General features: G+C 38.5%; 1 protein-coding gene and 1 long non-coding RNA gene across 2 annotated transcripts; one reads left to right on the plus strand and one right to left on the minus strand.

Annotated features, from left to right (window-relative positions):
* Window positions 1-2,838: 2,838 nt before the first annotated feature.
* Window positions 2,839-6,993, minus strand: LOC109065382 (probable G protein-coupled receptor 85). The gene is made up of 2 exons (XM_042722705.1): window positions 6,839-6,993; window positions 2,839-5,723 (listed from the first exon to the last, which is right to left on the minus strand). The coding sequence occupies exon 2, from the start codon at window positions 5,562-5,564 to the stop codon at window positions 4,431-4,433; it is 1,134 nt and encodes a 377-aa protein (XP_042578639.1). The 5' UTR covers window positions 5,565-5,723; window positions 6,839-6,993; the 3' UTR covers window positions 2,839-4,430.
* A 1,826-nt stretch (window positions 6,994-8,819) lies between these two features.
* LOC109096953 lies at window positions 8,820-14,080 on the plus strand. The gene is made up of 4 exons (XR_006154628.1): window positions 8,820-8,985; window positions 12,367-12,455; window positions 12,871-13,032; window positions 13,729-14,080. It is a non-coding gene; the product is annotated as an uncharacterized LOC109096953 (long non-coding RNA).
* Window positions 14,081-20,394: the final 6,314 nt, after the last annotated feature.

Below are 20,394 nucleotides of genomic sequence, written 5' to 3' on the forward strand. Positions count from 1 at the left end.
TAATAAATCAAATGGGTTACAAATATGTCTGTGGATAATGTATTTTTACAGTGGCACTGGTAAATGAATCTCGGTGGTCTTTAGCATAGATTTGCATTTCATAGGTCATATTTAAGACAAGGCATAAACAAAAAAACTCTTTATTTTAAAATTATGAATACAAATGAAAAGTCAGTTTTACATTCATTGAGCTTATTAGTGAGCAAGGGGTTTGCTAGGAACAAATTAATCAAAATGTGAACAGAAAAGAACATATGTTACAGTGGGGAAAATATTTATTTGATCCCCGGCTGATTTTGTAAGTTTGCCCACTTACAAAAAAATGAAGGGTCTGTAATTTTTATGGTAGGTTTATTTTAACGTATAGAGACAGAATATCAATCAAAAAATCCAGAAAAAAAAAACATTATATAAAGATTAAAAAATGAGTGAAATAAGTATTTGATCCCCAAGCAAAACATGACTTAGTACTTGGTGCAGAAACCCTTGTTGGCAAGCACAGAGGTAAGACGGTTTTTTGTAGTTGGTCACCAGGTTTGCACACATCTCAGGAGGGATTTTGGTCCACTCCTCTTTACAGATTATCTCTAAGTTTGAGAGTCATTTGGCAACTCAAAGTTTCAGCTCCTTCCACAGATTTTCTATAGGATTGAGGTCTGGAGATTAGCTAGGCCCCTCCATGACCTTATTGTGCTTCTTCTTGAGCCACTTCTTGGTGCCTTGGTGGTATGTTTTGGGTCATTGTAATCCTTGAAAACTTATCCATTACCCATCTTCAGTGTTCTGGCTGAGGGAAGGAGGTTCTCGTCCAAGATTTTACAGTACATGGCCCCGTCCATTTGCCCCTCAATGTGGTGAAGTCGTCCGGTACCCTTAAAAACAGCCCCAAAGCCTAATGTTTCCACCTCCGTGCTTGACTGTAGGGATAGTGTTCTTGGGGTCATAGTCAGCATTTCTCTCCCTCCAAACACAGCGAGTCAAGTTAATGCCAAAGTGCTCAATTTTGGTCTCATCTGACCACAGCACTTTCACCCAAGCCTACATGCATCATTTAGATGTTCTTTGGCAAACTTTAAACTGGTCAGAACGTGTGTCTTCTTGAGCAGGATTTCAATTCATTGTGGCGTAGTGTCTTACCAATGGTTTCCTTGGTGACTGTGGTCCCAACTGCCTTAAGATCATTAACAAGCTCCTCCCGTGTAGTTCGGGGCTGATCCCTCACCTTTCTCATGATCATCCTTACCACATGAGGCAAGATCTTGCATGGAGCTCCAGACAGCGGCCGATTGATGGGTGTTTTGTATTTCTTCCATTTCCGAATAATCGCACCAACAGTTGTCTCCTTCTCACTAAGCTTCTTTCTGATGGTCTTGTAGCCCATTCCAGCCTTGTGAAGATCTACAATCTTGTCTCTGACATCCTTTGACAGCTCTTTGGTCTTGTTCCATGCTGGTGAGACAGGTTGGCATGGAAGATACAGATTGTGTGGACAGATGTCTTATACACCTAATGAGCTGACATTAGGAGTAACTTCTTAAAGTGACAGGACTAATCTGTGTTCCACATGGGCATGTAACCAATCTGTGGGAGCCAGCATTCTTGCTGGTTGGTAGGGGATCAAATACTTATTTCACTCACTGAAATGCAAATCAATTGCTAACCTTTATATAATGTGTTTTTTTCTGGATTTTTTGGTTTGTATTCTGTCTCTATCCATTAAAATAAACCTACCATAAAAATTACAGACCATTAATTTCTTAACAAAAATAAGCAGGGGATCCAATAAATATTTTCCCCACTGTATATATTAGCATCAAACCCATAGGAAATTATGTAATTTAATTGGCACAATCAAATATGACATTGATCTCGAAGACATGAATCACAGAGACTGAAAATGCCCCAAATGGGTCCTGAACTTTTTAATCTTACCTGACACTTTTGATGATATAATTTTGACATGAGGTTGTAAGACAATGTTGACCTTTACAGAGGAAAATCACAGTATAATTGCACCAGGCCTCACTCTGGAACTTTCATTCCTAATTTAGATGTACAGCGTCCCACATATGTCAAAATTTCTATGGGTGTTTACATAAAATCCAAGGCTTTCAATTGAGGCTGTTGAAATATTTGGCAGGATCTGTTCTAACCAGTGTCCTATTACTTAAGGGCTAATGGACTCAAATGAAAGCATCCCTGGTCGCCTACAAAACCTAAATGGATTTTGACGAAGGCTGCAGTTAAATGAAGAACTTCCCAGTGATATTAATGACACTACTCACATCATAACAGTGGGTGATTTTGCAGCAAATGCATGCCCACCCGAAGCATTTTTCAGGTCAGCTCGAAATACGCATTGAAAATTTAACATTTCACAGAGAAAAACTCTGTTGTTGTGTTGTATCTCAGAATGCAGAGATAATTCATCACTTTCAGCAGCGCTCACAAGGGAAAAGGGGCATCCAAACAAACTCCACACAGTCCAAAATTAGCCAGAAATGAAACAGAAAAGATGAAGAGGTAAAGTGACAAAGCAAACAGCACATAATGGCTAAAGTGAGCCTCGTTTCGGAGAGTAAAATCAGAGAGGAGACTAGAGGACGTTTTTACAGTAATTAAACAGGAACACAAACAGGCCACAGAAACATTAGCGAGAGACTAATCATGATAGTTCAATGCGAAGCGATCATTAATAGCAAAGATAAACTTGTTAGCCTGCCTCTGTCAATATTTATACATGTTTTCCCCGCTAATTGAGCTTTCATTTCACTTTGGGCCTGCTTAACCAAGCGTGGGACCAGGCCGGTGCTTTTTAGAGTAAATAGCAAGAACAGGTTTTGCAAAATGTAAAATTTTATTTTCAAAAATGTAAGCAACAGATTACACAGTTAACTTTCAGCAATTGCAGTCCTAACTTAAACAGTACTCACATTCGGGACTTCAAAATGAAAGACTCACAAACTTACACACTATCTACCTATAATATACAAAAAGAATACAGAATAAATATTAAAATGGCCACAAGAGAAAAAAGTAAGTTAATCAAAACAATTAGTAGAGAGCAAATGTTGGGAAAGTAGAAACAAGACTCTGTGCCTTAAATACAATGTTTTTTGTTTTTCCTATTACATTTTTTACAAATTGTGCAAGATTTCAGGCTAAGGCTCTGGTCTTGACATGACAGCTGTTCGCCAAGCACGCACACACACACTCACACACTCACACACAGACGTCCACGCACACATGCTCCCTGTGCTCTGCGCACTCAGTGGGGTTTAGCAAACGTTACAGGGTAAGAAATGGGCTGTCGGTGCACGGGCTGTACCTGTGATAGTGGTGGTGGATACCGTGTTTCAAATGAACATGCACTTCACCCTGATGTGGAAAGTCTCCCGATATGCCTCAAGGAGACATTTTAGAGGACTGTATTTCAAAAACAACCCTCACCTTGCAAATGAAAACATGAAGAAAACACCGGAACCATTAAGGCAAGAACAGCTGGAGTGGTATCTGTAACAAAATTGGCATGTTCGGGTACATGGATATGCCACACTGAACTTAGCATAACTGGTTCTCCACTGTCAGTTTAAGTACAAGGTTCTCAAGAGCAACGTTTTAAAATTCAAACAGTAGTTTTTAGACTTAGAAAAATGAGATAAGAAAATAACATTGGCAGACAACAGAGACATACCATATGGATCATAAAACTACAGGAAATAATTTAAGTTGCAATTCCGGAAACCACACGACAGTACCCGCCCCCTTAAGACCCACCCACCAGCCCGCCCCAACCCCACCCTAAAAGGAAAAAAGATATCACTTACATTTAAACCAATTTATCCTCTTGTGAAGGTGTATTCCAACAGAGTTAGTCACCCCACATGTTTTGTTTACTTACAGTGAAAGAGAAGTCTGTTGCAGATTAAAGCATTCGTATTTCAGTTTGGGAAAAACAAGACATCCTTGCAATGTGACGGCGCGAAAAAAGCATCTTCGGGTCTTCTCGTTAGTGCAACTTTTTAGACACAAATTCCAGTGATTCCTTAAGTTAACAGTTTGATTTCTTTACACACAGTCTTCCAGATATCCAAAGCAAAGGTCAGTCCCTTCTCGACGTATCCATTTATTCTTTTCTTTCCATTGTTTCCATGTTTTTTTTTCAGCTTTTTTTCTTCTTTTTTTTTTGCGTGTTGGGTTTCAAATGGCCTTTCGCATCGGTTGTTTACTAGAACATAAACGCGGGACGAGTCCTCTGTCTGTTCATCATCGTATTCCATTTAGACGGTTCAACTACAGGCCTCAAAAGGGGAGCGAGAGGAATGGGAGAAGGAGGAGGAGGAGAGAGCTGTACAATTGAACACATCCCTGATGGACCAGGGCATCCAAATAAAAACCACAGCGGATAAACAAGAAACGCCACTGAACCTTCATATAACACAGTAGGGTTCCCTTGGTAACCTGGATTTTCTGCAGTAGAGGAGCGTGGTGCTGAAGCATCTCCGGAGCTCCCGGTTGGAGAAGATGCAGATGAAGGGGTTGACTCCCGCCTGGGCAAAGCTCATCCACACAGCCGCCGTCAGGTAACCTCCCGGGATCACTGGGCCTCGGGCGAACACCCTCCAGTAGCAGGCTACCAGGTAGGGTCCCCACAGGCTCAGGAAGAAGAAGGTAATGATGTAGAACATCCTGCTTATCCTCTTTTCTGTCTTAAACTCGTCCAGCACCAGCAGACGCCTGCGGCCCGCCGCATTAGTGTTCTGCCGGATTCCCAGCAGGGTTGGAGGCGTGGGGCCCCGGCCGAAGCCCGCCAGCCAGTTCGCCGCGGCCTGGCCGCTTGCCCCCGGGCCATGGAAGGTCCAGTTCTGGCTGACAGCAGGCACGAACTGCACCGGCTTCATCTTTCGGCGGTCGTGGACGAAAAAGATGAGCTTGAGGTAGACAAGCTGGGTGGCCAGGAGGATGAGTGCAAGGAGCAGCATGAAGCCCAACGAGTCATTGGCACGGAAGGAGCGGTGCTGGAAGGTGCACTGGTCCTCCTCACGGATGAAGGAGTACGTCCCCACATCCAGCACCGGAGGGAACGCCATGGCTACCGACAGCGTCCACACCATGCATATGACGGCCAGGCATGTCCAGAAGGTCAGCCGCTTGGTGTAAAAACGGTGGTGGGCGATGGCCAGGTACCGCGTCACGCTAACGCAGAACAGCATGAAGGCAGTGTGGAAACAGGAGAGCACGCCCAAGAAGGCGATCACTTTGCAGGTCAGCGTGCCGTACGTCCAGGCTGAGCCATTCTTTACGGAGGTGAAGACGAAGGGGAAGCAGATGGCCGAGCGGAGGATGTCCGAAGCGCAGAGGTCCAGCAGGAAGTAGTAGGGCGCTCGATGAAGGCTCTTGTCTTTGACCAGCAGGATGGAGATCAGGAGGTTTCCGACCACGCCGACGCCGATGATGAAACCCAGGGAGGTCAGTTTAAGGAAAGTGGCGAGCGGAGAGACATTCTGCAAGATGTTGTGGTCCCCTGCATGGCTGTAGTTCGCCATAGATGGAGAAGGGATCATAGAGAACGCTTAAAGCTTTAGCCAAGTATCATGATCTGGATGGAGCGTGGAGCGATAGATCCATCTGGTGTGCTTTGAAGCAGGTTCCAGCCTAGTTCGTCGCTGCCTCTCTTCTAAGGCATCCTTTGTTCCTTTGTCTCATCACACCTAAAAGGATCCCTGAAAAACACGATCCACCCATTAGGATTCGCTCACACAAAACAAACTGGGGGGCTTTGCATTGCATCGCTCATTTCTTTTGTCATTCACATTGCTTTTCTAATTGCATACGAAATTGCGGCTGCAACGGTATGCTGTCTGAGCCGAGCTCATACAGTTGCTTAATTCAGCACAAGGATTCGACGTTGGACACTGACATAAATCCTGGTTAAAATAACAGACCCCCACCCCCAACATCTCCCTTTTTTCCAAAGCAAATTAAATAAATAATGGCAAAGACAGAGAGTGCAGTCGACAAGATGCTCATCACCACGGCTAGACATACGTCTAGAGGCGTATGCATCGGTGCTATGATGGAAAAAGACTTGTGATTCTAATGATTGTTATCCACTACACCCGAAAGGAACATCTGTCGAAATGCAGCAAAAAAGCTGTTGATCACACCCAAAGATCCTGCAGAATCTGACCATGTTCATTCCCTCTATTTATCATGATACTGTTTAAAATCAGTCATGAATCCTCATATGATTGACTGTTTAAAGGAATATGAATATGTTATATTTTAGATACATAGGTTATTGTGTCTTCCATACAGACGTTCAGTGCAACAACACAATTTAATGCAAGTCATTTGGAGGGAAAAAAACACGAGCTTTAGAATTACATTACTGTTTTCCCCCCTCTAACCTAGATTTATTGTTTATTAGCATTGGTATGATGACGAATTCAAGTAAAAATAAATAAATAAACAAACAACGGATTGCGTCTATAAATCGACTCTATATAATAGCCTGCTGTTTCTTTCATATTAAACGCACGAAGAGCCTTTCCCTATATAATAAAATAATAAACCTTTGTGTCTCCAGTTGCATTTTTACAAAAACATCCACAATTGAACACGTTTCAGTGCGTTGCATCAAAATAAGCAACAGATACCGGATCTTTTGGGTGTTTGCGTATGATTTCAGTACACACACGATCTATTTTTTTTTTTAATCGGAATGATTTCTGGATGGCTGAGCGTCCATTATAGGCACAGCAATTCCTTCAAATACATGCATGCAAATATCGAGATCAACAGAGACAGCGCAATAAAATATAAATTAAAAACATACCTGTTGATATTCCCCCTTTGTTTCCCTGGCGGTTATTTACATGGCAGCAGTCACTTTGCCGGAAAAAAGCTGTAGTTTTCTTGCCTGCTCTTTTTTTCCCCCACTGTGATTATACAGTAAACGGTGCGGACGGCGCATGCGCACTGGCGCTATTTGTGATCCCAGCAGCAGCAGCAGCATCATCTGCACTGATGGGTGCAGCAGCATCACGGATCCCTTTCGCCCTTTATCAGAGTGTACTAGTGGCATATGTGCCGTCGCATGTGTTATAATAAATGTTTATTGTGTATATTGTATCTGTATTATGTCAGTAGTGCAGTACATATGTCACTTTATACATGTATATCGTGCCTGTTTTCTTAACCGCAACAATATCCAATATAACAATAAACCAAACCAACCATCAACCAATTGACAAACAAGACTTTGGACTTGAACTTATCTAATTTGGGTATCATTTCATTCACTGTGTATTTTAATGTGCTCAGAAGGAGTGAGTAGCCTATATTACAGTACATATGATTCAGCAGCACAGGATAAACTTACTCAACATAAATAATTAACATGGCCTGTTGTGTGTGATGCACATCATTGCCCTGAATAAAGACCAAGACGGGTGTCTCACTCTATTGCATAATTGGCACTGGCGTTGAGTGAACCCAAAGGTATTTTTTGAACACTTTAGCATGTATAATTAAAAATATATGTATGCTAAACCAGATAAAATGTAAGATGAGTGCAACAACCTTTTACCCGCTAGTCCTGAGTTTAGTGCTGAAGTTCCTGTAGTTCAAACAGTAGAATGTAATATCAACACCAATGTCCTGGATTCAGTAAACAATGATTGAAAATAATAATAATAATAATAATAATAATAATGCATATCTTGTGTGCAATGTAAGTTGCTTTGATGTGTGTTAAAATGCATTCATGTAAAAACTTATCCTCAAGTGCGTACAGGTGTCTTAGCTATCCTAACTATGGATATGATCCACACATCTTTGACAATCATGTGTTCGGACTCCTTTTTCTTAATTCCAGTCTATTGCTTTATACGTTATCATTTAAAAGCTAACAAATGTATTTTTGTGAAATATTTCCCCTGAAAAGGGACTGTGCCATCATTCTTGAAAATAAATGTCACTTATTTTGAATTTTACTAGGCTACCTAATGAAATTACATAGAAAGACTTGAATGTCTAAATACTGTTCATATTGTATATCCAATTAGTCTCAGAGCACAGTTTGCAAAGAAAAAAAAGACGACAAACAACTTGTTTCCACACCTATTTAAACCAAGTTTTTCTTATTTGTGTTAAAGTGAAAATTATTTGAATGCATATCACTTCAAACATGGTCCGTCAGTTTGCAACAGATATAGTCTCAATACTTCTAAACAATTGGCACATAAAGTTCACAAAATTTATTAACATAAGCACACAAAGCAAGCAGCATCACCCTCCTTCTGTGAAGCACACTGTCAGTGAAATTAAATGCTTTATATAGACAGAGAAAGCAATAGCCATTTAACAATTTAGTGCTTTTATCACAGTGTTGAAACTGTTAGCGGATTGTCTTGAAGTGATTGTAGCATAGCAGGAGACCAACATCATGTCCAAATGTGTCAGAGAATGTCTGCATGTGATCTTGTTGTCATGCAGTAATGACCTAATGGGCTTTTAATGCTGAAACTGTTGCAGAAGTTTCCCCACATGGTGCACAGAGACAGGAAGGAAGTGTCCAGTGTCCCACATAATAATGATAATTCGTCAAAGAATACAAACAATAGCTTATATTAACAATATAAGTCCTTCCTTTGCGCGCATTTCCAATTAATTTCAATATAAATGCATGACAGTCTTTATGCACTCAAGTCACATTTCCGGATGAGGCCTTGGTCAGCAGGCTGTCGTTAAAACTGGCCGTTCCGCGTGCGCGCATACCAGCCCAGACACGCGCAGATCCCCACGAGCGTCACTGTCGCGCCCAGCAGCAAAGCCGCCGCGTCTCCTCCGTCAAACGCCTCGGCGGCCTGGACGAGCGTCAGGAGGAAAAGGCAGAGCATCATGCGAGAGTTTTGGTCTTTGGGAGCCATGTTGTTGGTCGCCTGTGAGGAGGGAAGCGCAAGAGCAATGACGACGCGTCAGGTGACCTAGCGGCTTTTCCTGATTTTACGAAACCTACTATGGGAAAGGTTTGGTTATTAATATTCAAAAGCTTGGACGAGCCATTGGAAAGTAAAGACGCAACGTCAGCATCACAATCATAATATTTTTTCTCTATTGGATGACACATCCGTATGGCGTAATTAATATTCATGAGCTAGGCCATATACGTGTGCCATAGTAGGAATCGTAATCTCTCTCAAATGTGCATAACCGGTTTTTTTTTGTTTTTTTGCGTTTTTTTTTAAGGGTAGATTTCTGAACTTCATCTTAAGCTGAATGGAACATATAGCTGGTTGCTAGCTGTTTGCAACAAACTAGTTACCCGTTTACAATACCAGTTTATGATGGTTAAAATAGTTACTGGAAAATATAACTAATAAAACCAGGGTTAAATTTCATAAGGGATAACATATATTACATACTTAGTTTCTAAACAAAGACTACACCTACTGCAAATGGCTACAAAGTTTGGTTGAGTGTAATTTATTTTGAATGTCTCTTCAATGTTAACCACCAACCTTATTTTGCTCATAAACAGAAAACCATAATTTTAAAAATCTGTAAGAAGTTCTCAAGGGAATCAATAGCAAATTAGTCCTCTGAGTTTGCCTGTAGATTGCCATTGTTACTGAAAAGCTCTATACTGTAGGTTTAAATAAAAGAAAGGACATTGATCTACTTACTTACTTAATTAGCTTACATGAGCCAAGAAAAAAATCTTTGCAGTCTTGGTTATGTAATAAGGTAATTAGCTTTTGACTGTAGTTTAAATTGAATACTGGGTCTTTTGGAAATGGACATTGGATATGAATGACTCACTCCTATGAGGAGGGGCTGGAAAAAAATTATTGTCATGTGAAATTCAGATAAAAGTATCAAATTATCCACAAATGCTGAATTTGACCCCATTAATGCAGACCTAGAATCAAAGATAAACTCTCTGTGGGTGTGTTTTATGCTGCCTATGAATCTTTTCATGGTAGTTAATACAACACATGTGATGCAACCCAATTAAACCCAACAACTCACTTAAGCTGTATGTGCATATTTGTGCTTTTAAAACCAAATCATATTTTCTTCTTGAAAGACAAAGGGGCCTGTAATGAACTTTTCCAGCAAGAAAATACTGAAAATGTAATGGTGGCATAACAAAAGTAAATTCACTTTGTCAAACTAACCAAAGGAAATCAGATTCAAATAACACCAGACAACGTTTCATAACAGCGGAGCTAGAAATGATTAAAGTTTCCTAGTAGAGCATAAAAACATTTCCATCAAAGATTTCACACTGTGCTGATTAAAATCAAATGAAACCGAGTTTGTTTGCTCAGAGAATGTTTTTTTATTTATTTATTTATTTTAGTGGTTCTATGAAAGGTTTCTGCTAGTTTGAGGGGTTGGCTTGACAAGTACTAGTTTTGGGCTAATTTTGAAATCCCCTGCTATTAAGGAGTTCATAATATGCAAGTAGATGTAAATTAACATCATTATTACAGCAAGATAAAAATTAAGATAAATTATCAAGTCATCAAATGTCCTCAGTAATAATTCACTTTGATTGGTAGGTCTCCCTTGACAATTTATAGTTATATATAAAAAGCGTCTCTCCATGTCAAATTACAGTCTACCACCATTTACTTAATGCCATGAATGACAGCTTATGTTTTTTATTCCACTACTCACTATATGTCACTTGTTAGGGATTTTGCCAGCTCTGACTCCAGCTCTGTCCAGTTGGACAGAAAGAAACAAATCTTCTCTGCTGTTTCCACTACTGATGTTTCTTTTTAACCCATGCCACAGATTAATTGGCGTACTGTATGTCATGGAGGGGGTTTAGAGTTTTTGCATCTCACTGTCTGCGTGCCTCGCAGATCTATGTAATTTAATTAGCGCACACCTGCCAAACTAAAAAGTATTGACCTTGTAAGCCTGCCATGGTGCTTGTACGACCTTGTCTTCCTCCTGCCGACCTGTTTCCCGTCCTTCTAGCATGCTGGCTCAGAGATTATCACCTGGTTTGAAATGTGAGTTCTCTGCTAAAGTGTTCATTTGGATGCAGGACACATAGGGCAGGAGATAAATGGCACTGTCCTGACCCGCTAGAGAAACACTCTTATTTTTCGATATTCTGCGATTTAATCGCTGATCGATAACCCAGGTGCCGGGTGGGATGGTAGGGTTATGGAGAACTCAATGATGACTAGCAGTACTGCTCTTTTTTTTTTAGCTGACTTAGTAGGAGTTGGCAGTTTGACCAATGGCAGTATGATCTTGTATCATTGTTTGAGATCATTTTATGCCATTATACCTTACAGTATACGTATATTAATATTTGAAACTAACATTTATATTAATATTTGAAAAAATAGATAGAAAGAAAGAAAGAAAGAAAATATAAATTAAATAACACATGAGCATAAGAGCATAGTGCTGCTATTGGCCATGTTATATAATATCACGGTATGAGAATGTTTTATGTAATTTATACTTTAAATAAAAAATACAAATATTAATAGTCATCAATATTAAAAAATTATATACAAATATTATGAAAATATATTATATTCAGTGTATTTATATTTATAGTTGAAACAAAAACAATAACAATAACAATTAATTCAAATTCACATTTGCAATATAATATATATATATATATATATATATATATATATATATATATATATAGTGAGAGAGAGAGAGAGAGAGAAGAGAATGATTTATGTAGTTTGTACTTATATTCATATTAGAAATTTTTTTTCCCCAATTTACATATGTATAATAAATTATATAAAAATATATAAATATTTATTTTTATTTATTATGTATATTTTTTATGTTTGTATATTATTATAAATGAGGAAAAATATGTAATGCCAATGTAAAATAGCCATGTGCTGCACTCCTGTCATCGCACATTAATTAAATCCTAAACTAAATTGCAGTATTGCTCTGCCTATTACAACTGAAAGCAGTGCAGATTTACTGTGGTATGAACTGAATAGCCAAATTTTGGTTGATATATTTCATCGCACTACCGCAGGTGTCATTAGTTTCATACATTTAGTTGGTTTTCTTTCAGTTCTTTTCAGATTTAGTAAACTTGAGTGCTTAATTACGGTCATCCACTGACACAACAAACCAAAGCACCAGTGCTGGAATAGAACAAAACACACACATGATTAATTGTGCCCTGAAATAGGTTTCTTAGTAGAGATGAGAAAAAGTCAGACTTGAAAATGATGGGAGTCTTTGTACAGAGCCTTTGGTACATCCATAATGAATTCCTTTGAGGAGACATGACGAATGGATTGTCCTATGGCTTTTGTGCTAATGTTCTGGATGTTAAATACTTAACAGAGCTCAGATGCCGGCCGAGACGATGGGCGACGGGTCTCATGACTCATGGCTGGACCAGTGAAAGAGAGACACTGTGAAATGACTTCAAGGTAAGTCTCTTCTTCAAAGCATCTCAAAGTGTTCTTCATATCTGCTCCGTTTTATGGTGAATATGCAAAACAGCTTTTGCTTCCTCTCAAAATCTGAGAGTTGTGGCAAAATAATCAAGAAATCGATTAATCTTAGAATAGCTTGATTGCCTTTTAATCAAATTATACCTCTGGTTTTCATTTCTTTTTCCCCATATTGCTCCATCTCCAGGTGAAGGAAGCTCACTGCCCTAGTTCCAATCTGGTGTGCTGTCAAATCTTAATGGATTTTATGATCAATGGTTTTGAGACCAAACCACTTTATTTTCTTGTTTTGTTTGTGTTCTGTCTGGTATCCCCCACCCCCCCCCCCCTTTTTTTTTTCTTTTACAAAGATAAATTACACAGAAGCGACTGTGCTTCTTTTTTCTTTCAGCACTTCTGAATTCCCCCCTCGAGTGCAAGCCTCTGTCCGAGGAACCAAAATCCAAAACCATTTCATGGGCCAGTGCCTGGGTGATTACAACGAGACCTTTTTGCCTCTCAAAGGCTAACGTATGGCCACTCAAGCAAAACATCTTGCATCTTCATTTTGTAGGTATGCATGTATGTATGTGTGTGTATATATATATATATATATATATATATATATATATATATATATATATATATATATGTGTGTGTATTGTATTTTAGTGTACTGTATGTCCATTCAAATATAGTATACAACACAAACTTATGCATCAACACCACTTTATTTGTAATTGTTTTTGGACAGAAGCCATAGTTTATTCCTTATTTGGAAACTTAATCTATCTGTCGGAATGTGTTTATATGCAGATTATCCAGATTATGTCTGAATACCATATTTCTAGCAGCGCAAACAGTTTTTTTTGTTGGTAGGAGAGTCAGTTTTTTAAAATTATTTTTGTAATGACATTTCCAGAATGTCTCTTCTCAGATATGGAGAGCACAGGGAATATGCAAAATGAGCAAGGGTTTCACTTTTTTTGATGCCACAGATCCAAAATATGATCACCCTTTGTGAGGGACCTCTGCCTAAAATATATTAGAAGATTAGATGTTTTGACCTATCGGTTGGATTAAATGTTTAACCCAATCTTCTGGGTAGTTTTATTTAACTCCTCTATTGCTTAAAAATGACTATATTTCTTGCTTAAGATGAACCCAAATTAGGTTGGAAATGAACATTTATTAATATGTTCAATAAATGAAGTTATATAAATAATTAAATAATATACTTTTTTTTTATTTGCTTTTTTTTTTTATAAAGGTTCACCTTTTGATTACTGCTTTGAAAACCTCTGCAGAAATGTATGGCGTTACCGAGCCCAAGTACCGAGTATCACCCAAAACAAATTCAAAATACAGAGACACTCATGCATATGACACACATTTGTGGTTATCATTTCTGGGCTGTACTCATTGTCTTTCTTCAATGCTTTGTGTATATGTCCTGTGGTTGGTTATTAGAATTATTGTTAGCAACTATCAATGCCATTCAGTATCTGAAACCATTAGTGTCTTAAATTGCATTTTTCTAATTAAATACAATTTTTCCCATTACAAATTATGTCATCAGCATGACAATTTGAATGAAAACTTGAACTGAAAAATGAACATGAATTTCAGAATGGGTTTGTCACTTTTTAGCTCGTATGCGCCAGTGAAAACAGAAAATGGTCACAATATCAAAAACTGCACTAATTTCACAACATTTCCTAAATTTTTGAAAATCATAAACCTTTCTCGTTATTACCAGGTTTAAATGCAAAACCGTTTTCAACGTGGACTCTTTTCTTTTGCACCCCACTGTAAATACTTCAAAACTCATAAATAAAAGCAGCATTTTAGGTCTTTTACTAACCCTCGAGCAAAATATAGTGCCATGCACAAATTGCTTGATAAAATGAGGAAGTAAAAACAGTCATCAAATTGTTAGCATAAATGCTTTCCTCATGGAGTGATTGCATGGAGTGCATTTCTGCTAAGAGGACTGTTTTCAGGGAAGAGAGACGGCAACATTTAAATGGTTTCACTGTTTCCATGGTGATGCAGACTTCAGCCTCGCTTTCGCTGTTGTCATGAAGCTCTCTGCCCTCGCTCGGGGTTCACAGTCCACATGAAAGCATCAGGAGAGGATTCTTGGCTGTTTCAGAGAGGGATGTCAACAGACTAATAATTGGGCCATCACGCCCTCAGTGAACGCACACTGACTGTTTCCTCAAAGCAAATTACATCTACAATTCTCTTTGTTGGAGGGTTTTACCACAGTGACAGTTGTAAACTGTCACCATTTTTTGTTAGATGTCAGCGCTTCCCTTCTGAAACGAGCAGCTGATGATGATAGTATTGCTAGTGTTCGTTTGGCCGATACGTTTAATAATTTTTGCCTTTTTTGTGCACAGTTGAATTGGTTTTAATTACTCTTTCTAGATTTCTGGCATGTAGAAGGTGTAAACACTGAGCTACGGCAGCTCTGTCATGTTAATCAGCATGCTTGCTTTCTGTCTGCTGTGCATGTGAATCAACAATCAGCATTCAATGTGTTATATTGTATCCCGTGATTTCCTGTTTATGCTGCCTGTGCGTGTAAACGCACCATATATATGGTGCTTAGAAGTGTTCCTGTAGCTTAAACAGTAGAGAAAGGTGTTAGAAACACCAAGTTATGGATTTGATTCCCATGCAATCCTTGAACTGATAAAATGTGTGCCTTGAATGCAGTGTTACCTATATCTTAAACCAGTCTAAGCTGGTTTTCTAGAATCCCAGGTTGGAATGTTTACTCGCTTTGAAGAGATTTTTGGCTTTGTAGCCAGCTAAAACAACTAAAAACCAGCTTGACCAAAACCGGAGACCATGTTAAGCTTTGAGCTGTGCTGAAATCCTTTATCCAATTTTGTGTGCTCAGACGAAAATGACCAGCCTTTTGAAAAATCGCTCGTTTATATCTCATTATACTATGTTTCCAGCAAATCTTGGATTCAAACTTGTCAACTCATTGTCTTTCAATTAGCACGGGCTTTGTATTTCTTGTTGGAACTAATTGTTTGTAGGCCTCATTAATCTGAGTTTATGCACCTTAGAGTGAAAAAAAAGGGGAAAAAACTTATTTGTGTATAATTTTTCCAATGTTTACTCAATATCTGAGGTGCATAAGCTCAGATAAAGGAGTCCTACAAGCAATCAGTTCCAAAAAGAAATACAAAACCTGTGCATAATGAGAGATTTTTAGTCCAAATCCAAGTTCTGGTCCAATGTGATAACATTAACTACCATTTTTGGGAAAAAGAAAATTCTTTCTGGGTCAAAATTACCCAGAGCATATGATAAGGGTTAAACCAGCTTGAACCAGGTTTAAAGGGTTAGTTCACCCAAAAATATAAATTCTGTCATTAATTACTCACCCTCATCAAACTCAAAACACATAAGACCATCTTCCAAACACAAAACAAAAATTAAGATATTTTTAATTAAATTAAACCAGCATGCATTTCCATGTTAGTAATGCTAGTTAGAACAGCTTTTACCAGCTGGTAAAGTTGCTGTTCTGGTTTGAACGAGATATTCTTGTTGGTTAAGACATTTAAGTAGCCCAGCAGGAAGCAAAGCATGCTGGGGACGCAACATATGCTTGTGATTTTTCACTGGTCTTTTCTGTAGGGGTTATGCTGGCTCTGTCGAAAGTGGCAGCAAGCCCACAGTTACAAATGCGTTGTCCATCATAATCGCAGCGCCATCCCAGAATTCCCTCCACGGCCCGGTCCACAGGACCTCTGCTGCTTTCCTTCCATGAATCATGTCCAACTGCGTGGTAAACAACCTATTAAGTGACCTATTTGTCCGTGGCCGGTTCTGCTAGCTCACTCACGGCAATTACTTTGGCTGAACGTCTGCTGTGGAGCACTTCAGAATGCTTCGCTTTCAAATCGATGACCGCACCCCTCCCTCTTCGAGAAAAGGCACTCTACTGTAATATTAAGATTGCATGAAGTAATCCAAGACTATACTGTGAATGTATAGGAGATTCATTGGCTTTGGTTCAAAAGCATTTTATCTATTTAACTCTGGAACATGCAGTTTTGACATTCGAGATTTGACGACTACCTTCCTCCTGCGTAGCAGGCGGTGTTTTAGATGTCGTTTGATGGATACTGATGCTGAGCAGTCAGGTGTCACACGGTGGAAGGATCTTACGGTTGCACCAAGAGTCGTGCAACCACACGCATTTCAGTTCCATTTAGTTACGCAGTTCGTAGTTGTACATTTCCTGCAATTTAGCCGTCGGCGCCTGTCAATCAGGGGAAATGAACGATGCTGCTGATTGCATTGCTGGTAATTACAGAGTGCAGCGAAAGCGCTGCTGTGTCAGAGAAGTGGGTTATTTTTAAGCATGCATTTCTTCTGTATTCCAGGAAAGACTTACAGGTAAAGATGTCTTAGAGTTCATCCTTTGCAAAAGCAAAAGCCTTCACTAGGGGAACTTGAAATTATATAAATATGGTCAAAAGTGCACTGTTTTTGTTTGTCAGCTTGAATAGTTTGAAATAAAATGACTCCATTTCTTCTTCTGTGTGTGAAACTGAGGTTATGTCCATCTCTATCTATTTGCAGTGCCTTTAGAAACCTTGTGGAATCACAATTAAATTGAGTTAGTGAGTTTTAGTCCAGTTTTGAAGTCATTAATATGCTAGTCCAGTCTGAAAATTGACAAAATCCACTTTTAAAATTTGCAGAGTTTCTCAAGATATAAGATGAGAAGGTATTGGAATTGAGAAATGACACATCAGAGAGACTCATTTTGAATTACCAGATGAATGACTTTGGATGGTCATTTGGATTCTGTTAGTGAGTCGTCTACTTTAATAACTACATTCTGCTGGTGGGAGGATGAGAGGTGGAAAAGAAAGCAAAACATCTATTTGATAAAAACAAGATTTGGCAGTTTGGAAGAGCAGAGAATACCAAATTTGAAGGGAGAGAATTTTTAAAGTTGATGTGTATAATTTCTGTGCTGCTAACATCACCAGAGAACTGCAAAAATGGTTGTGTTAAACAGAGAAAATGTCTTAAAAATGAAGAAATTATACATCTCTCGGGTCTGAATGTCCCTACAGTGCCCTTTTTGAATACTCAAACATGTTTACCACTCAGTCACTGTTGATTTTCTCTTTAAATGTTTGATTTTTTATTCTTTCTGGCAGAAATGTATGAAATGGTGAGTCAGCTATAGCAACACTCAGGCTATTCTCCAGAGCTCTCAGTCCGAGGAGATTCCACTTCATTTATATGACAGCACAAGATTCATTCTTATCAATTAGTCACTTTTAGTATTGCTTTGTATTCATTAGAACATTTGAATATGCTGAAGTTTTAGTCAGTGGTTAAACTGCCACATGCATTGCAATAATTTAAATGCCAACATTAATTCAAAATTCTGTAAGCTTTCTATTAACTGTGCACTTATAAAATCCAATCAATTTCCGATGGTTTTTGAATATTCTTTTTCACTCAGAAGTAAAATTGCATTGTGAATGCCATTTCATATTGACTTTAATAAAGGTAAAAGATGGTACCCACATGCACACACTATCAGAAATGCTGCAAGCCTTTGTTTTCCCTCCTGAGAGACATTCGATTTTATTGGAGCGAACATTTTAGATGATAATTAATCTCTTTGCTTTTTATACCATAACACCATTCAGCATGTTGTAACTCTTGGTGTCATCTGCACAGCAAGAAACTGTGGCTACAAGTCATCCTAATGCAATTAGCACGTCTTTTTTTAGCCATAATTTGATGTTTGGGTGGCTTATGAATGCGAAATTCATTGACTTGGCTTCCTGTGCTTAAGTGAGTGTAGAAAGCTGTTTCCATTGGCTTTCTTACCAAGATTCTCTCTCTTATTTTAATGTCTCTGCCCTTTGTACAGTAAATTACTAAATATTAATCACAATCAAACACTTGTGTGTCTCATGCAGAGCATGCACATCAAATGTATATGTCCAAAGAAGAAAGCTGTCAAGAACCATATGCCATTTCAGTGAAATTCCTCTTTGAATTCCTCTCCAGTCATGCACCATAAGTAAGGTACTTCTTAAATGCATAAAACATCCCTGCCCATTAAAACCGTGATTCTTCCACTAGTAATTTTGTCTAAGAGGTCTAAATGCAATTTGAATGAAATGATGGTACCATCTAGATCTCATTTACATGCTAAAAGTGCTTTATAGAAACTTCAGTGGAGATTTTTCATGATAAGTTTAAAGTTTAACGTCTGCCCCTAAAACTAACTTTTACTATATGAATTATGATGTTTTAAGGGTTCCGCTGTGATTTAATTTATTTTGGCATGGACTTTTTTCCCCAAATCTTATTTTGCAAATAACAAAAGCTCCTTGAAGAATACAAGAGGTTTTACAAAATGTAATTTAATTTCAAATGAGACAAATTACTGTATATATAGCCTATATATATATATATATATATATATATATAGCTCCTTTTGTTATATATATTTTTTTTTTTTTATTATGCCTACTTCACCTGTTTTATCATCTGCTAGGTCTGACTGCTAATTTATCACTTGATGAATTATCTGAAATTGCTGACACAGTTCAAAAGGTTTTTTTTTTTTTTTTTGCCCTGTGACCGCATAATGGGCTCTGCATGTGTATGGACGCTGGTTGTCTTTGATTTTGCTGTGCCACATTGGGACGTGGAAGGAGGAGTAATCCCTTTGGATTTAATAATTTAATCCCGGCCACCTCATGAGGAGATGTCTTGAGTGTCTAATTTAGCCGAGCGATGAAGAAAAACCTAATTTTTCCTCCTCCTCTAATTGATTTTTATGACATGCCCTGATTTGTTCATCTACAGAGCCAGTGCCCAGCAGATATATTTGCCATGCAGAGAATTATCAGACGGGTTCGGGCATATTACAGCGGCAGCCTGTTTGTCAGTCCCTGGCTTAATCTATAAAAACATGATTATGTACACAAGGCTTACATAGATTTACTCCAACGTTGTCATTGATTACACTTCAACTCCAAAGCTTTCTCCTGTAGGTCATTTAGTGTAGCTCCTCGATGGCCAACGCACATGTAATGGCAAACATTAATTCTGAATGTGATGCTAGCATCCCAGATCTTTGTAAGTTTGATTCAGTTGACACTTTTAAGGAGTAGGCGGAAGCAGAAATTGTGAGCTTTTACATGGAAGTCATCAGAGAGACAAAGACTAGATGCACTGCATCTGCGGTAAGTGCTAAGATGACACAACCTTGTGTCATGTGTCCATGTGCTCCCTCTCTTGTGTCTCTATGAAAGGAGAGGAATTAATAACAGTGAAGTACTGTACAGAGAAAGAATATTTGATGTGTTATACGGAAGGAAACAATTTTAGGATTACGTAAGGATTACGTAAGAACAATCCCCCATCATCCTCTTTCGCCAAGGACGTGAAATGACAAATTCATTCACAATCAATAGAAGTGAAAAATGATTCTTAAATGATGTTCCTGAGGACAAACGTTGCACAGGTTCCTAAGATACACTATTGATGGTTGCATAATATGTTTTTGATGTGCAGCAGGATCCAAAGGCCTGGTTTACGTAGGAATAACACAAAGGAAATTACTGTTTTCTTATCCTAGAAGGGCATATTTGTCAGAGTTCAATATCAAGTGTAGATGTATGTTTGACAATGGAAATGTTCTTTGCTCACTTACTCTGTATAATTTATTCGCTGTTTGAATAACTGTAGAAGGTACAGGTAATGAAAAATTAATTCCATGCATCTCTGGATAGTAAAAAAAAATCTTCCATCATTCCACTCTCGTTCATAGTCATCAAACTCTGTTATGTTATTGTTTTGAAAATGCAACCTCTAGCGGCGAAAACATAGGCTACATATTGTGCCTTTAAACCAACCTAAA

The sequence above is a fragment of the Cyprinus carpio genome, chromosome B4 (assembly GCF_018340385.1).
Source record: "Cyprinus carpio isolate SPL01 chromosome B4, ASM1834038v1, whole genome shotgun sequence".
Lineage (NCBI taxonomy): Eukaryota > Metazoa > Chordata > Actinopteri > Cypriniformes > Cyprinidae > Cyprinus > Cyprinus carpio.